The sequence below is a fragment of the Canis lupus genome, chromosome 2, assembly GCF_048164855.1.
Source record: "Canis lupus baileyi chromosome 2, mCanLup2.hap1, whole genome shotgun sequence".
Lineage (NCBI taxonomy): Eukaryota > Metazoa > Chordata > Mammalia > Carnivora > Canidae > Canis > Canis lupus.
In genome coordinates this window covers 48,604,967-48,624,090 of record NC_132839.1, presented here as the reverse complement: position 1 = coordinate 48,624,090, position 19,124 = coordinate 48,604,967, and the positions used below count along the sequence as shown (strand labels likewise).

The 19,124-nt window shown below is 38.5% G+C and overlaps 1 protein-coding gene across 7 annotated transcripts in view; it reads left to right on the top strand.

Moving 5' to 3' along the window:
- Window positions 1–19,124, top strand: part of CHD2 (chromodomain helicase DNA binding protein 2) — a 119,723-nt gene that overhangs the window by 69,828 nt on the left and 30,771 nt on the right. For 6 of the 7 annotated variants that reach the window (XM_072798577.1, XM_072798586.1, XM_072798593.1 and 3 more), the window contains 9 exons: window positions 1,808–1,879; window positions 5,245–5,394; window positions 6,132–6,280; window positions 7,344–7,440; window positions 7,863–7,955; window positions 10,958–11,128; window positions 11,952–12,127; window positions 15,452–15,493; window positions 16,835–16,974. In XM_072798577.1, the coding sequence (XP_072654678.1) occupies window positions 1,808–1,879; window positions 5,245–5,394; window positions 6,132–6,280; window positions 7,344–7,440; window positions 7,863–7,955; window positions 10,958–11,128; window positions 11,952–12,127; window positions 15,452–15,493; window positions 16,835–16,974 (1,090 nt within the window). The remainder of the gene's footprint in view (window positions 1–1,807; window positions 1,880–5,244; window positions 5,395–6,131; window positions 6,281–7,343; window positions 7,441–7,862; window positions 7,956–10,957; window positions 11,129–11,951; window positions 12,128–15,451; window positions 15,494–16,834; window positions 16,975–19,124) is intronic. The other variant, XM_072798599.1, reaches the window with a different exon arrangement.

Here is a 19,124-nt window from a genome sequence, read left to right as displayed (position 1 = left end):
GGCCTAATTCCAGAAGCCCAAATCCTAGGAAGAGAAAGGCAGTAGTTCTGTGCGGTCACCCTGGAGAAAGCTGACCCTGGCTGTGAGGCTGGGAACTCAGCAGAGTGGTGCATGTGAGAGCTTGCTGGGCCCTGAAGGGGGTAGTGATGGTCCCCTCATCTCTGTGGGATTGTTACTGTGGCTTTTCATCTTCACTCAGTTGTCTCCTACAAGATAAGGGGGAAATGAGTTTCTTCAACACAGTATTTTTCTGGGTGTTAGAGTGTGTGAAACTTTTTTTTTCTGATCTGTTTATGGACGTATCTGCTATTTTTCTTGACTTTTGGCATAACATTTTTATAGTGCTTTGACTTTTAAGATTGGCTTAATATTTTTTCTTTGAGTGGCTGGACTTATGAACCTACTTCTGTAATTGTCTGGTATTGAAGAAAGCGAGGTTAGTGATTGTACCTGGAGATGGCCAAGCTTTCAACTCACTAATATTGTCTTTCAAAAATGCCCTGAAAGACACTGCTCTATCATAATATCTTTGTGTGGTCTTTCCGCAGCTATCTTAGAATATGGTTTGATACTGTGGTTATTTAAAAATGGACTAATAAAAGCCCAGCACACTCAAAAAGATTATTGTGTCTCAATGCATCTGATCTCTGTGAACTTTCAGGTCAAGCTAATCATTCGATACCACATAAAATAAGAATGCATTGGTTTTCTCTGTAGGGAATATTTGGCTGGGATCCACTAGAGTCTGTCATGTCTACTGTCTTCTATTAATGGGGATATTAAAAAGAAGGCATTTGGGTTTTCTGATATCAAATATAGGCTATGAATCTGCCATGTAAACATATCTTTGGGTGAAGGCTCTGAGTAGAGTTGGTAGTCAGAAAGAAGGGAGGGCGTTCCCAGGTGTGATTGACTTGTGTTTTGGTAGCTCTGGGTCTGGTCAGCAGAGCTCTGAGCTGGGGAGATATAGGTTCTTCTACAGCCGGTGTCTCCATCACTGGGCAGCTGACCTCATCTCTCAGGTCAGTTTTGCCTTCTGTAAAATGAGGTATTTTGTTCATCTCAAGATCTGACTGTAAGGGGAAGATGTGAAAATGTCTTTAAAGGGTAAGAAATAAACATTTTACATGTACAGCATACAGGTAGTGATTCTCAAGTGTCTATTTGACATGTGGTTTTCCCTGGTGATATTTGGAACCTAGAACTGAATTCCAGAGGCTTTCTTAAATACGCTCTTTGGCTACTTAAACACTTTGCTCTGATTTCAGAATGTAATTTTTGGAAAAGCTGGAATATATGACCAACTTAATTTTAACACTTTCAATGTTATGGCAGAATGTTTACAAACAAAATTGTGCAAATGAATTTTTGGTTTGTGTAGCACTTAATAACTGTGGGACTTGTGGTCACATTATTTAAAAAGGATCATTTTCTGCACAAGCTAAAATGACCAGTGGTCTGATGACCTAATCTCTTCAGGATCTACAGATGTAGAAGCAAACATAGCTTCCAAGCATAGCTTGGGTTGCCATCATTCTCATTAGAGGTTCTAGCAGTCGTTCTGATCCTTGGGTAGACCTAGGTAGACCTAGTTCTTTGAGTCAGAAGCTTTTGACCTTGGGTTTGTAACCAGAGAGCTTGGGCAAGTAGAATATGCTGCTTAAGCAATGTCCCTTGCCAGCATGTTGCCAGTGCATTCCGGTTATTTTTACTAAGTGGGTGTTGGAGTGATAAAGGTTGCAAGTCTGGTGTTCTGAGAATAGCTGATCTGCCTACCTTATGATTTCCTTGTGGTTTATTTTTACAGCGTCTGGATGGTTCCATCAAGGGAGAAATCCGAAAACAGGCCCTGGACCACTTCAATGCAGATGGGTCTGAGGTACACCATATATGGCTTTGCTTTTTGGGCAGCGTGGGCTCTGTATCCAGGAGAAAGCCTTTCTGGCTTTAATGTATTTCATTTCAGAAACAGTTCACAGCAAAGTTATCCTGCTTTGGGAAGGAAATGAGAAATCACTAATATAAAAGATGCCTCTTAATTTTGTTTGTTTTTATTTTTTTTTTTATTTTTTATTTTTTTTTAAATTTTTTATTTATAATAGTCACACAGAGAGAGAGAGAGGCAGAGACATAGGCAGAGGGAGAAGCAGGCTCCATGCACCGGGAGCCCGATGTGGGATTCGATCCCGAGTCTCCAGGATCGCGCCCTGGGCCAAAGGCAGGCGCCAAACCCCTGCGCCACCCAGGGATCCCTTAATTTTGTTTGTTATTCCAGAAAAGCATTTGCATGCTTGTTTATCTGCCCTGGTCTGGATTAGTGACAGAGCAGTTCTAATAGCAACTGCGTATTCCATAGTGGCTTCCAGACATCAGATTTCTGGACCTAGGAGAACAAACAGTAAGGCAAGAGTCAAGAAAGCTGGCCAGTAGAATTAATTTTGACATGTATGTTACATCAGAAGGTTCTGATCTGTACTTTTTTGGTGACTGAGGCATGTAAAGTACATTTACTGTATCTCAAATGTGTTGGATTACTGGTATGATCAATATAACTTATGGTCTATTGTCCAGCTTGGATTTGCATTCTAAAGTGATTTTAAGGCATATATAGAAGGGGTGCTTAAAGAGAAGTGAGAAACTATGGTAAGATTGTAGTTCGTGCATATCAAGCTGTGAAGTGCTGTGGGATTTGAGAGAAGTGGGGGAGAAGAGGTTCAGCAGAGGTAACTCTGCAGCACCATGTGTGGGTGAAGGCAGCAGTGGAGAGAGCCAGAAGTAACTAGTGTTTTGGAGAGAACGCTAGTGCTTCTGAAGCCTGGGCCACTACTTCATATAGATGAAACAGACTTCATGTTCTGCTTTCTGAGGGGCTTTAAAAACTCTGTACAGTCTGTTACTCCAAAATGGTATGCCTTCTGCCTCTAGAAATGGATGTGGTCCCAGTTAGACTATAGCATTCTGGCTTCTTTACCCTAAAATGTTAGCTGTACTTAAGGAGCTTTGGGCGTGAATCTGGACAGAACTGAGGCTCTGAAATGGTTCAGGAGAAGAGGAATTGGATTACTGAATACCGCTCACCCATTAATTCCCATTCCTTCTTTTTCTGTTTCCTCGAGTAAAATCATGATAATTTCAATACCTGCTCTGGGGATTAAATGCAAGCAGTAGGCTTGCATTTACTGCCTGGGGCATAGTGAGCACTCAGTAAATGCTAGGCTAGTGTATGATTTGGTATTTATTGAAACTAGTTTTGTGTTCCCTATTCTTAGTTTAAAAAATGGTATGAATGTTTCATATTACCCTTTCTTAGAGAAACACTATTAAAGCTGCCTTTATAATTCTCAATTCTTCATCTCATGACTGTATATAGAATACAGGTTCTCTACCATTATTCTGCACATCTGAGCCTTTTTGGTTAAGAAAAATTAAATACTTTATCATTGGGTGGAAATATATGCACCTTTAGAAAATTTAAAAGATAGTATAAAGAAGAAAAATCGCATACCCTACCCCCATCCCAGAAACAACTTGCTATTCTTATCATTTGGATGTATTTCCATTCATACAAGATAAAACCGATTATCTGTATGTTCACCTAATTTGGGATCATTCTGCATATAGTTTTGTCACTTTCATTTAGAATTCTGTGATCATTTTTCCCATGTCATTAAGGATTAAAAAAAATTTAGTTTCTAAAGTTTTCTCATAGTTGTACCATTATTATTTAACCCAGTGATTAAACTTAATCACTTATTTTGTTGTTTTGGGGTGTTGAAAGCATACGAGCATTTTAAGAAAGGTTTTTCACATACTTTGTTAAATTTCCCAAAGCAGTTTATATCATTACTATTTGTGTATGCATATTTCTATCTCACCTTGAGCAGCATTAGCATTGCATGTCATCATGTTTGTTTTTTTCAGTCTGATAATAGACACAAATAACATCTTCTAATTCACATTATCTATGGTAAAGAGTGCTTGGGTGGCTCAGTTGGTTGAGTGTCCAACTCTTGGTTTTGGCTCAGGTCATGATCTCACGGTCCTGGGATCGAACCCCATGTTGGGCTCTTGTGCTCAGTGGGGAGTCTGTAAAAGGATTCTCCACCTCTCTCTGCCTCCTCGCCCCCCCCCCCCCAAATAAATAGATCTTTAAAAGAAAGTAGCGACAGTGAAAACTATTTATGATTATTCAGATCCCAGATTTTATGTGGTTTAGGTATCTCATTCTCAAGTCTCCAGCATTTACTTGCAGGCTTCTGTAAATTAGAGAGTGTGATGTCACTTGGTATTTCTGTGGATCACAGAGCATATGTGCCTCAGGATTTGTTTAAAGTTCTGAGATCATTCTCTCCATTTTCATTTCTGTGGCAGGATGCTGGTGAGTGGGATTTAGTTAGAGTGTGGAGAGCCTTTCATTGTTTCTGTGTATAGTAAATACACCCATTGATCAAATACAACTCAGAACTATCAGCTTTTGAGCACCACTTGTGTGCCAAAAAGGTGTCAGCCTTTGACATACATGATCAAATGCCCTAAAGACAGAAATCTCTGTGGCTTTCTTTTCTTCTGGCTCATATAATTTAATTTTTGCCTCCTGCTCCATATTTTCTGTGCTCTCAGATGCAGGCAGGTATACCATGCCTGCTCAATCTCTTATTATTGCTGTGTAGAATATGCCAGAGCCTGTATCTTTCCCACACGTGGCTCTTCAGCGACATGTGCTTTGGTTTTCTTTTTGTGTATGCTGTGCTGATCGAGGACCCTGTGCTTCTGAGCAGTGCTGGCACCTGATCTGTTGATGCAGTGTTGTTCTATTCAGCCACTTCACAATAAAGTACCTTTGCTTATACCGACTACCTTATGTGGTATAATCCACCTTTACCTGAAAATGAGTGTGTGGGCAACTTGCTGGAATGATCCCCTTGCTAATTAAGTTTTTCTGGGTTTTGTTAATTGCTTGTAATGCTAGTTTTAGCAAAGAGAGAACACTAATTCTTTTGTTCCAGTTGACTTACCAGAATCAGCTTTACTCCTTAGTTCTCTGCACTGATTCTTCCTGCTTAATGAAACGAAAATTCACTCTACCATCAAGTCCCTGGCCTTCTTGTAGCTTCCATAAAGTTTGTCCATCATATCTCACTTTTCTTCACACCTGCAGGGGTTTCCAGGTATAAGGGCTTATTGGACTGTGAAACTGTTTCTGAGAAGGCCACTGCATAAAGTAGTATATTGCATTGTGTACAGGACTTCTGTTTCCTGCTCTCGACAAGGGCTGGTGGCCTGGGAATCAATCTGGCTTCGGCGGACACAGTTGTCATCTTTGACTCTGACTGGAACCCCCAGAACGACTTGCAGGCACAAGCCCGAGCCCATAGAATTGGTCAGAAGAAGCAGGTCAGTGGAGTGAGACATCTGGATGTGGTTTGGGTGAGGTGGGAAAGAGAGGGGTGTTGTTTAGCCCTTTCAGGACATTTGTAAAATGCTTTTTTCCTGTTATGCTCTCTTTTCCCCAAGGGTAGATGCCTGTCTGTTAACTAGTACAGAGGTGTCTTTGGGGCTCAGATGAACTTCTTAGGGAAATATTTTCTTGTGCTGTTTGAAAATTATGTCACCTGTAAGTTTCAGGTTTACCCTAAGAAAGAGATATGATGAATAGATTAAGAACTGGAATGTTTTTCTATTTGAATGTGGTTAAATTGTTAAATAGTCCAACATTTTTCAGGATGGTCTACTTTTATTATACATGATTGTTAGCTCTGAGCTACATTGGGAAAATACATGCTTGTTTTTTTCATGTGAGAATCTCAAACTCTGCTCTAGCATTGGGTAACTCTTAAGTTTCGTACTTGGCCAACAGTTCAGTTTGGTGAAACTTTCCATCAGTGAAACTATTTTTTAGCAAGATTTTTATCATTAGACTAGGCTGTAATAATTTTTAGAGGAAGTTTTATTTAAGATTACAATATGTTAGAGTAAAAATATTGCATCTACTTAAGCTGCCTGTTTGTATGAATTGCTTATAGTCATTTTTAGGAGAAGAGAATAAGTCTTTTTTACTTATCTTTTGGTTTTAGACAGGTAACTTTTTTTTTGCTGATCAAGTATAAACATAACATTTTGTTTTTCTATAGGTAAATATTTATCGCTTGGTTACAAAGGGGACTGTGGAGGAGGAGATCATTGAACGGGCCAAAAAGAAGATGGTATTGGACCATCTGGTGATTCAGCGCATGGATACTACTGGTCGGACAGTTCTGGAAAACAACTCGGGAAGGTCCAAGTAAGTTCTAGAAAGGTGGAGGAGGTGATCAGAACCAAACTGATTTTACATCAACATTTGATAGAATTTATCCTTCTAGTAGGATTTTCTATAATTGACGTTACCTATTAATTACCTAGAAAAGGTCAAGCCAAAACCACGAGAAGGTGTCATTTTCATTTTCTCTTGTTTTCCCTGTTTTCTTTTTTTACCTCTCAACCCTGTGCTCATGTGCCCTCTCTTTCTTATTCCCTCTCTTGCCTTTAGCTTTTGGCTCTTTTTTGGCTTTTTGTGACATATGACTGCAGCAGTGGCAGCTGTGTCCCTCAGTTAGGCTTTCATCCCAACATAAAGTTGCCTTGAACATATTAGTAGTAAGAATCTGCCAGATGGAGTTGGCAGCTGTTTTCTTATTATTGGTAAAAAATATTTGTATGGAGATTGTTACTTTTCCTATTGAAAACAGAAAGATGTAGAAGGAAAACAGTCAAGTTTCAATTGACTTTTTTAGAAACACAGCTATTTCTCTGAGTTTATATTTTGGCCAAATTGTTCAGTGTCTTCTGTGGCAATTGTGCAGTTTGTGTCACAGGTGGAAATCAAATGAGCCCTTCCCTAAATAGAATATTTTCAGATAATCTTCCATTCAAGAAGAACCTAAATGGAAAAGGCTTAGTTCTTTTATTTTAGACTGGAGATGAGAAGGTTGAAAATTGTTGGGGGGTGGGGGATAAATAAATAAAAAAGAAAATTCTTGGTGAATGATAACTGCCTGAGTCAAAAGACAAAGAGCAAAGAACTGTCTTCTTCACTGTTGCTAATTAAGTTTCTTGCTTAATCATGTAATAGATAAGCCATCAGGAAAATAATTCATTTTCTAGTCTTTTGCTAAGTTAGATTTATCATCACAGACTCATCCTAGGGATAAAAAAATGAAATCTTTGAGAGATCATTTTTCCTGGGGCAGAATTTATATTTTCAAAAGTAATTTCACCCCTTTATGAAGGGTAGCTATTTTATAGTAGAACTTCATGGCGGTTACTTGACATTCCTAAGGGATTACAACTACATTTTACTTCTACAGCTCAAATCCTTTTAATAAAGAAGAGCTGACAGCTATTTTGAAATTTGGAGCAGAGGATCTCTTCAAAGAACTTGAAGGGGAGGAGTCAGAGCCTCAGGTAATTAACAATAAGGAAAAAACTTTTTTGACGAGTATTTGTAAGAGTCTAAATTTTTCTGGAAGTAGATTTTTAGTCTGTGTTAGAAGCTTTTATAAAGAATAGTAATTGAAAGATCTAGCTTTTTAAATTATAGAGCTCAAAGCTCTTACTAAATAGAATAGGAAAGAATGAGAAAAATATTTGAGGATTTTATCTTAGGTCCTTTTAATTCTGGTTTTATTTTGTGTAATTTTTGAAGTTCACCTTGTCGTTTGTATAAATAATAGTTTGAGACATTAGAGGTAAAGGATATAAACCCAAGTACTGTAAAGGTAAATGGGATCTGAGGAAAGAGATTTGGTTTATTCACACCAAGTGTTTTCAGTTTGTACTGATCACTGTTGCCTGTTTACCGTTATCATATTGTTGGTGTCCCTAAGGAAATGGACATAGATGAAATTTTGCGCTTGGCTGAAACTAGAGAGAATGAAGTGTCAACAAGTGCAACAGATGAACTTCTGTCACAGTTTAAGGTATGAAAATTATTGTGGGAGAGAGTCCTCAGCACTGATACATTATCTAATAATAACCAATGTCTGTGAGTACTTCCATTGTGCAAGGCGATTTGCTTTCTCCTTTACCTAACTTGACTCCTTTCTTTCTGCTCCTGAGTTCCAGGTCCCGATATGAGTGTAGGTTTAGTCTTCTGCATAGAGATAATCACTGATGTGGTCTCTCCTGCCCAGAGTCCGTGGATAGAGGAAAAGCCAGCAAAGAGGGCAGAATCTGTGTCAGTGGGATGGGTGGAGAACGGGATAATGTGGAGCTCCCGGAGGTGTGGAGGGCATTGTGGGAGAGACATTGATAGAATCAGAGGATGAGGAGAGGCCAAAGGTATAAAGCAGAAGGTAACAGTTAGAAAGCCCTTGATGACTTGGTAAAAATATTAGACCACCTGGGCTTTGTTTTTTTTTTTTTTTTCTCCCCCCCCTGTTTTTTTTTTTTTTAAGGGTGATGATTATGGGTGGTATCTGATAGAACAGAAAATTAAATGAGATCAGGACTAAGTGCAAAAGCTGGGCACCAGGTGAATAGGAGGTGGCAGCATTGAGTGGAGTTAATTTTAAAGCTTATAAAGAGTACAGTGAAGGTGATTTATGAGGATAGAAGAGTCTAGCAAGGCAAGGGTTTTGAAAGATATTCTAATGTCTCCTGGTTGAAGGAAGAGCTTGAGAGTAGGGAGAGATGGAAGGCTCTAAGGAAAGAAGGAAAATTTGTTAGCACACTGCCTTAGAAGAGACTTAGAATGGATGTAATCAAAAACACTGGTGGTGCAGTTGCCTTCAAAAGAAAAAGGAGACTTCAGGGAATGGGGAGGAGAGAAGAGGTGGGATACCTTTCTTTGTGATGGTAATTACCAATAAGTAAGTAAAATAGAAATAATTTGGGACAGCCACAGGTGGGGCCAGGAAGGAGGAACTTGATAGTGAGTGAACTGAATTTGGAAGGTAAGACTTCACATTAGAGCTGGTCAACAGAGTCTTAGGATTTTCTCCAGCAGTACTTGAGGTCAGAGGGACTGGATCAATTTGTTGTCCTAAAGTGGGAGGTAGGCTTGGGAGACTAAGTCACAGTTGCAAAGGTTTCGCAATTCCAGGTGAGAACATGGGTAAAGGAATTGGCTTTGGGTTTGTGCCCTACAGGTTAGAGAAGCAGTGGCGACTTGAAGGTTCCAGTGATGGTTAAGTACAGTACATCTTGTGGGATTGAGGGAGACGTGGGCAAAGTGTTTAGAAGGAAGTAGTATTGTGTAATGAGGTCCACAGTTGGCCACAGGTAGAAGTTGTCTCAGCGAAAGAACACAAAAGGAGCTGACTAGACGAAAGAGCTCTAGAATCAGAGTAAGTGTGTTTGCAGTTGAAGGTGAATTATTACCGTTTCAGCTGGACTACACTTCTTGCACTGCTGCTCTCTTTTAAAGAGAAGCCATCTTCATGACAATGTTTTGGTCAGAATAGTATATGATGATTTAGATATAAAAATTTCTGCATATTAACAGGTTAATCAAAAGTGGTTGGCTGGTGACTTTTGCCTTGCTTAAATAAGCTCTTTTGGCTGTTATGTTTTAGCACCTGATCAAGTGATGTAATTAACAGTAGGAGTCTGTCTACCTGGGGGCTTTTTTATTTCTGGAATGCTTCAACTGAATTGACTTTGTTTTTCCCACTAATCTTCTCTTTCTCTTTCTCTCCCCCTTTCTCTATTAAACCCTAATTTAACATGTTGGAAACATAGCAAAGCTTTTTTTGAGATAATTTAAGATTATACTTTTCTTTAGTAATCATAACTGGTACTTGTATAACTCTTACTGTGTATGTCAAGCCCTTTAGAACCTTAGAATGAATCAGATATTATTTTCTTCATTTATAGATAAGGAAACTGAGGCACAGGCATGCCAAGTAGATTCCTAAGGTCACAGATATGTGGAGTTGTGATTACGTCCTAGGCAGGTGGTCTGGCCTATATATAGCATGTGGCCCTTAGCCGTAATGTGCCCTGGGAAAAGTTCATTTCCCAACTGTGTGAACCACTAATGTATTTATTTGCCATTTTCATCTGGCTGTTTTAAAAGTCAGATCTAGGGACGCCTGGGTGGCTCAGCAGTTGGGCGTCTGCCTTCAGCCCAGGGCATGATCCTGGAATCCTGGGATCGAGTCCCACATCGGGCTCCCTGCATGGAGCCTGCTTCTCCCTCTGCCTGTGTCTCTGCCCCTCTCTCTCTCTCTCTCTCTCTCTCTCTGTGTCTCTCATGAATAAATAAATAAAAATCTTTAAAAACAAAAACAAACAAAAAACCCAAAAAGCTCTTCTGTACTTGATTATAGCTTTAAAAGACTAGGTGAGAAGGAATAAAAAGGATGTGGAGCCCATGCCTGGGGCCTTCCCACCACTGCCCATAGCCTGGCCAGAGCTGATAGATATGTCTGTGTGTAGCCACAGGCTGCGACTTTGAATTGCATAGATATTTTGAATGCCAGATATGGAATATTCTAGATTTGTTTGAATTTTTTGCATTTTATGTTCTCATTTTCATTTCATTTATGTTCTAAGAGTAGAGTGCACTTTTGAGTGTATGAGATCATTACATACCTTTAGTTTCTGTATTCAGCATTTGATCATCTAAGTAAATAAAAAATTTCTAATTAGTATCATATTTATTAGAAAATGTGATAGACTTTTCATAAAACTTATATCACAATTTATATCTTTCCATAAAACTTATAAGACAATTTATATCTTTATGTTTCCCTGTTTCTCAGTAATGTTTCTGATGAACTTGAGGGTTTGGCAAGGTGATTTACGGATGATAAGGGAGAGATTAGCAGAAAATTGATGGCCTGATTATGTAAGATCACAGGAGTTCTGATATTACTCATAGCATCATATTTAGATTAAAAATGCTAGGTGAGATTAAAAATGATGGTGTTTGGGAAAGAGGGAAATGTCAGACAATGAGTTATTCATGTGTCTTAAGGTTGCCAACTTTGCAACAATGGAAGATGAAGAAGAGCTGGAAGAGCGTCCTCACAAGGACTGGGATGAGATCATTCCGGAGGAGCAAAGGAAAAAAGTAGAAGAGGAAGAGCGTCAGAAGGAGCTAGAAGAAATTTACATGCTGCCCCGAATTCGGAGTTCCACGAAAAAGGTGATTGAGTTAGGTGAAAGATAAGAAAGGACTTCTTCTATTGTAAAGGCTAAGGAAGTGCTAATTATTCAAGGAAGAGGCTTTGCATTATTGTCTTGACGTGGAGGCAGTTATTTTATAGTGAACCTAGCAGAGGAAAACTATGGAGTACCCCTGGGTTCACTTGTGAGACATTTGATCTTTGTAAATTGGCTTTTTGTGGCACCAGTGTAAATACTTAGTAAGAGATTATATAACTGTAAACAACATACACGTACTTCACATCTTATAGCACCATTACAAGCATGATCTAATATGATTTTTGCAACATCATTGAAGTAGGTAGAATAAGTTTTATTATTACCCAGTTTATTGGACATAGATTTATCCAAGATTGTAGCAAATCAGTAAGTATTAGCTAATAGTAATAGCTACCATTGATTGAGCACTAATTGTGTGCCAGGCATAGTTGTGTTGTTATATCTATCGACTCATTTAGTGTTCGTGAAAACCCAAATAAATAGATATTTATCATCATTTTACAAATGGAAAGCCAAGACACAGAGTGGTAAAAAACTTACCTAAGCAAGTAAATAAGAACCTACAATTCACGTATTTTTATTCTAGTTCATTTGTCGTTACATTGCATTATGTCTCTGGAAATGTGACTATTTCCCAAGCAGATCTTCTTCCTTTATGTGACACCTTCCTCCTTATTTTCTTAAAGGAAAAAGGGCTTGTTGAATATGATGAAAAGTTTGAGTACTAAAGAATTGAGATGGGCTGGTTTTAGTCTTGACTTCTTGTGCCTGGCACTTGCTACAATGAGACTTTGCCTTTTCAGGCTCAGACAAATGACAGTGATTCTGACACTGAGTCCAAGAGGCAGGCCCAGAGATCCTCTGCTTCTGAGAGTGAGACAGATGACTCTGATGATGACAAGAAACCAAAGCGCAGAGGGCGCCCCAGAAGCGTGCGGAAGGACCTTGTCGAGGGATTTACTGATGCAGAGATACGAAGGTTAGTGGAGGCTTTGCTCTCTCTCTGGAGTCTGTGTGGAGGGCATGCTATGAGCTGTGGGCTGATGGTATTCCTGACATTGAAGACGAGGTAGGCAGAGGCTGCAGTGTGCAAGGAAGGCGGGGGACAGAGTCATACCCCACAGATGGAGTCCTGCCTCAGAAGATTCTGCCCTCCAGGGTTTTCCTCACTTGAGGTCTTTTGTTGGTTGCTCAGCTCTTGTTTTCTTCCTGTTCTCTGGTTACTCTGAGCATTTTCACAAAGAAAGTCCAGCCAAGACAAAAACGGTTGGAGGCAAACTGGGACTGAGCGTTTTTTATTTTAAGAATAGGAATACATGTGCAAACATACATAGACACACACACAGGTCTATGCATATAAAAGAGATAGTATAAATATAAAAAGTTAAAATGGTACAGATAACGCTGCCCTCATATCCCTTGTCTCCCCAGTTCACTTCCTGACAGTATTAGTACTGATACCAGTTTGGTGGTGTGGTGGTTTGGTTTGTTAGTAATACACCCAACATAGTCTTCTGCAGCTTTTTTTTTTTTCACCTGTAATTGATTTTAGCTATCTTTCTATGTCTGTACTTATTGTACATTTGTTGGTATTTAATTCATACATCTGCCATCCAATAAAAGAAATCTAAAATTGTTGCTTCTAAGTGATATTTCCTCACTTTGCATGTATTTTTTGTTTTAGGCTGAAGAAAATATTATTTATAGTATTTACTTACAGTAGCTTTATGGTCCAATCCATATTATAATAATTATGTCACATATAGTTACACTAACTCTTGTAGGTTAGTATATTTTAAACCAAGTCTTTATTTTTCCCTAAATGTTATAACTATTCTTTTTTTCTTCTCTTTAATTTATTATGGAAAAGTATAAATATATATAAACATTGATATATACCCTCCAGTACTTATCATGTTATCATCTTAACCATTTTGAATTTGTAGTCAGTCTTCTGTGTACATGCTACATCCTCTCACCTCCTACCCTCAGTATTATTTTGAAAAGAATGTGTATTCTCCTGTAGGTAACACAGTGGTCTACAGATGTTTGTGAGGCCTCTCTGACTCTGGATTGTCTGAGTCTTCCATTTCCTTACTCATCTTCTGCTTTAATTTTTAAAAATCTGTTATTAGTGTAGCCACTTCAGCTCTCTTTTGGGTACTGTATGCACATTATCTTTTTCTATCTTTTTTACTTCAGTATGCCTGTCTTTGAGTCTAGCTTGTGTCTCTTATAGACAGCATATTGTTCTATCAGTTTTTTAAAAATTTATTGTCAGTCTCTTTTGGTTGGAGTCTTTAATCACATTTGTATTTCATGTAATTACTGATAAGTTAGAATTCATATCTGCATTTTGCTATTTGTTTTATGTCTTGTGTCTTTTTTGTTCCTTTATTCTCCCATTACTACTGTTATTTTTGTTATGTAGGTATTTTTTAATATAGCATTTTAATACCTTTGTTTTTGTTTTTTTGTGTTTCTCATTATTTTCCCATATAGTTTTTTACTATTTCAAAGTTATTTTCTTAGTAGTTGCCTTGGAGGTTATAATTAGTACCTTAACTTGGAACAGTTTAATTTAGATTATCATCAACTTAATTCCAATGGTAAAATAAATTGTACTCTAATATAACTTCATTCCTCTCCCCTTTTCTGTGTTCTTATTGTTGCAGAAGTTATATCTTTACACTTTATATGCCTGTCAACACAGTTTTGTAATTACTGCTTTTTAAAAAATCTAAAGAGTTACAAAAGTACATTTATGCTGTCTTTATATATTTACCTTTTTTTAAATAAAGATTTTATGTATTTATTTGACAGAGACAGAGTGAGCACAAATAGGGGGAGGGAGGGACAGAGAGGGGCCAAAACAGACTCCCCACTGGGCAGGGAGCCCGATGCAGGGCTTGCTCCATCCCAGGACCCTGGGATTCTGACCTGAGCTGAAGGCAGACACTTAACCGACTGAGCCACCTAGGTGCCCCTATTCAGTTACTCTTTGTGAGGCTCTTAATTCTGCCTGTTTAGTGGCTGCTGTGATGCTGCTTTGGACAACTACTGTAGTTACAAAGATGTTGATTTTTCAAGACTCATGGAGCATGCAGAGAGGAGCATGGGAATAGAACAAGTTAAAATGCCAGAGCGCTTTCAGTTTTTACTGACATCCAGCCATCTGCTTGAGTAAACGCTCCTGTGATAGTTGCAAGCATTTGGTTAATTTCCAGAGTTCTAACAAAGTCGATCTTGACTATATTGCTGGTGTTCTTCTTGCTTTTATGGAGGAACAACAGATTTTCAGAAGTCCTTTTCTTGACCATTCCAGAAATGCTTCCCTCTCCTAGTGTTATTTCAAAGTAATTCCCAAACGTCATATTCTTTTATACATAAAATATTTCAGTATATATGAATGGAAGAAAGGTAGAGTCGAAGAATAAGCTTCACATTCACTTTCCCCATAATGCTTTCCTAGTCCTTGTGTTCATGCTGTTCATGTAGTATCATTTCTCAGCAACAGGCCTATTCATTCTCTCCCCCTTTTTCTTTAATTGCTGTGTTCTCTGTTTCCATTTATCCCTCCGTAGTGTCTCACCTTACACTGTTACCTAACGAGATGATTTTAGTAATGTGGTCGATGACAGTGATGACTATGATATATCGTAACATCTTGCTACTTAGTGACAATGGTAGTGGTTAGTTGTAAGGAAGGAATAATAGTATAGGGTAGAGACTTGTGAAAGGATTGGTTGGATATTTGTTTGAAGACAGGGTCTGGTAGGCATAGTCAGCAGACTTTCCAAAATAGATTTATCTAAGAAGTTTTAAATCACATACTTACTTTACTTTGCTTTATTCCCAGAAGTATTTGAGACAGTCTTAAAAATTTTACAGCTGTGTAATTGACCAGAAAATAATAAATATTACTGTTTAGAATCGATAGTAACAGTAACTGAGTAGAGTGGCTGACCGTTTTGCGGTCTTATCACAGGAGTTAAATGGTGGTTAAATCATTTATCATGTATTGAACTCCATGAACTTGCACCTTCTAAAAAGGGTAATATTAGAGTTAGGTCACTTTGCGGTTACATTCCTTAATGGTTTCTTGATTAGTATCTGAGAATAAATTTGACTGCATCTCTAATACTCACTATTTTAAGTGGACCAGTTTCAAAGACTCAGCATTCTTTGACTTAGTGTCAATTCCATGGTTTGGGCTCAGTCTATTTTGACAGTGTGCATGGCATGTTTTACCACTGAGCCAAAACCTCTGTTTTTTAATGTGTTTTTATGATCATGTTCGCAGGTTCATCAAGGCATATAAGAAGTTTGGTCTCCCTCTTGAACGGTAAGCTTCTTATCCACCTTTTTTTCATTTTTATTACATAGCATGCTTTCTTTTTTTCCCTTGTATTATTTTCCACTTAGTACTAATGCTGGGAACATTTTTTTTTTGTCCTGGAAACGTTCTTTTACAAATATTTATATATTGTGCAATTGTACATATGTTTTTGGGGAGGGATGACAAAGATGACCATCTGTACAGAGATTTTACTTGAGTGGAAAATGAAGCAAGTACATGCAAAACTACAATACAGAGAGAATTTCCAGAGGAGATGTTCAGATAATTCAATTTGAAAGAATGCACCTATTTACTATTTGCATCCTAGTTCTTATTTAGTAATAACAATTTGTGATTTTTGTAGCCTCTTACTTTTTTAGTAGAGTATCATGAAGATTAAATGCAAATAACACCTTGCCAGCAGCAACTTACCAAAGGGTTGGCTGTTGTTACTCTTTTACAGGCATTCAGGAAATGAACTCAGAAATTGGATTTTAAGAAAAGACTATCTGAATCTGAACTAGTTCAGTATTTTGCTTTGTCCAGAATCAGCAGTATGTCCTATGAATAATAGTACTGACTTAATAGAAATAGCAGATGCCTTACTGTTCTTCCTAGTAAACTTCTGGAGTGGAAGAAAATTATAGTCTGTATGTTTTGTTCTGTCCTCTCCATTTAGAGAGGAAGCAGTGATGTGTAGCATTAGTGATGGTGAAACCTAGAAAGTCAGGTGCACCTTTTGGAGGTTGTTGCTGGCCACCCAGGATAAAATGTGTATCTGTGAGCCGGTGATCATAAAAACCAGCAGGGTGAGGAAGAGTGCATCTGGCTGCTTCTGGCACACTGATTTTTAGACGTTAAGTATGTTTGCATGCTCCATATGAGATCACTGAAACATTGTAGAAGTAACTGTACTTTGCTTCTAGGAATAATGTGATGAATGAAAGTAAGCTGGAGGAAGAGAGGTGAGCACAGAGGATCAGAGGAGTGCAGACAGTCGTTGGCACCTCACCTGCCACCATTGTCAGGCAGCCGTCTAGTTAGTAATAAAAAACTAGTAAGAAAAGCCGACTCCTAAAAAAAAAAAGAAAAAAAAAAGCCGACTCCTTTCCCTCTGTTCTTTGAAATTACCTTGTGGATTATTCCAAAGAGCAGTTCTTTATGATGGAAAATGAGTTACCTCTCAGTCATTATTGGAGGCTTCTTGTTGGAGCCTTGGAATGATCAATAAAATTGAGGAAAATGTCTTTGCAGGAGCAAGTTTCTATGAGGCCAAATAGTATCTCATGTGACATTAGAAAAATGGGCATAGGGCCTTGACGAGTCTCCGTATTTGTCCTTCCTCAGGCTGGAGTGCATAGCACGGGATGCTGAGCTGGTGGATAAGTCTGTAGCAGATCTGAAACGACTGGGGGAACTGATTCACAACAGCTGTGTGTCAGCAATGCAGGAGTATGAAGAACAGCTGAAAGAAAATGCCAGTGAGGGTAAGTTCTCCCAAACCCAGTATTGTGGATTGAGAATACTGCTGCCAGGGGGTTTTGTTTTTGAGGAACAGACTCCTATCCCAGGCATCCCTCATCCTTTGACGTGTGTATTCTGACCTGCCTTTATGTGAGCTCAGTGTTGTAAGAACCCAGATATCTACTCCACAAAGTTGATTTGCAGCAGGTGGAGAGTAATGAGCAACATGAATGATTTCATCTTTTTTTTTAAATAAAGATTTTATTTGAGAGTCAGAGCGTGCATGCACGAGTGGGGGAGGGGCAGAGGGAGAAGCAGGCTCCCCACTGAGCAGCGAGACAGACTATCATGGGGCTGGATTCCAGGACCCTGGGATCATGACCTGAGCCAAAGGCAGACACTTAACTGACTGAGCCACCCAGGTGCCCCATGAATGGTTTCTTCTGATGTTGTTATAGAAACCTTAGACTGGTTTGAATGATGTAAAGACCTGAGTGGGCAAAGCCTAGTGGATACATCTATATTTTGGCTGGAGGTGAGGACATTATAGACCACAAGCATCACTAGTCATCTTGGATATACAAATATGGATTGTAATATGGCAAACTTAAAGAATTTAGAGAATTAATTGGAATATATAAAATTTTGGATGAATATTATAAACATTTTTGTTACTATGCGATTTTCATGGTGCTAGAATTTCTTTTAATTGAGCTCAACAAGTTCTTCCCTCACAATGGTCTCATTTGCAGAGGGGAGTAACAGTGCCTGCCTCAGAGGCTGAGGGTGACTCCTGGCTCAGTCTGTTCATGGGAAATGCATAGTGTGGTATCTGGCTTGCCCCATTCGCTGATACCAGGAAAGAAGTATTTGTGCTATAGATTTTCTTTTTAAAGATATTATTGAAGGTAGTATAATTTTAAAGTATCTTAAGTATAGTCAAAAATTTATTTAGCTGTATTTTCCTATTTTGTAAAAGACATTGATATGGTTAGGACAGTGATCCAAGTACATGCTTTTATATGTATGGCACTCAGAAAACACCCAAGAGTCAACTCTAAGTTTACCATGTTTTCATTTTTCATTGTAATTGTTGTGAATAAATTTTACATTCACATGGTTCCAAATTGAAAACTGGTATCCCTCTTTCTTGTATCTTTCTAGAAATGAGAAAATATGTACTATGGAAAATGAATAAATCATGTTTTTTCTCCTAATACCACAAATGCAGCAAGCACACTGTTCTGCACCTTGCTTTTTCCATCTCTCATAGGTCACTGTTTCTATTAATTTCAGATTTCTCTTTCCACTGTTTCTATGTAAGAATTTCAGTGTGCGTGCCCCTCTTATACAGAAGATAGCATAGTGCGTATTGTGTTCTGTATCAACATATTTTCACGTGTGGAGATCATGCCGCATGTTGTAGAAATCTCTTTCTTTCCTTTTGCAATTGCAGTGTTCCACTATGTTCGGTAGATGTGGATTCAGACTTTACTGTTTCTTTCTTTTTTTTTTTTTTTAAATTTATTTATTTATGATAGTCACAGAGAGAGAAAGAGAGAGGCAGAGACACAGGCAGAGGGAGAAGCAGGCTTCATGCACCGGGAGCCTGATGTGGGATTCGATCCTGGGTCTCCAGGATCGCGCCCTGGGCCAAAGGCAGGTGCCAAACCGCTGCGCCACCCAGGGATCCCAGACTTTACTGTTTCTGAGCGATGAATATTTGGGTTGTTTTTAGTCTTTGACTATTACAAAGACAGCTGTAATGAATTCATAGTCTAAGGGAGATGCTGTGTTGTATCTCTACAAGCATGTCTCCTGGATGGGTTTCTGGAAGTGGGACTGCTGGATCCTGGAGAAGCATGACTTGATTGGATTTTGCCAAATTCTCCAGCAGTCATACCATAATTTATAGTGCCACCAGCAGTGGATATTGGTACTGGTTACAAGTCTCACAAACAAAGGATATTGTCAGATGGTTGGGTTTTTGCCAAACTGATAGGTGAGAAATGGTATCTTGTTTTTCTTTTAATGAGTAAGATTGTGAGTGTTTTTCTGATGAAAGTTGCTGTTTCTCACCTGTAGTTTGTGACTTGTCTTTTTACTCATGGCACTTTAAGAAAACTTAAATATTTTATATAATTAAATGTATGTCTTTTACCTTACTGTATTT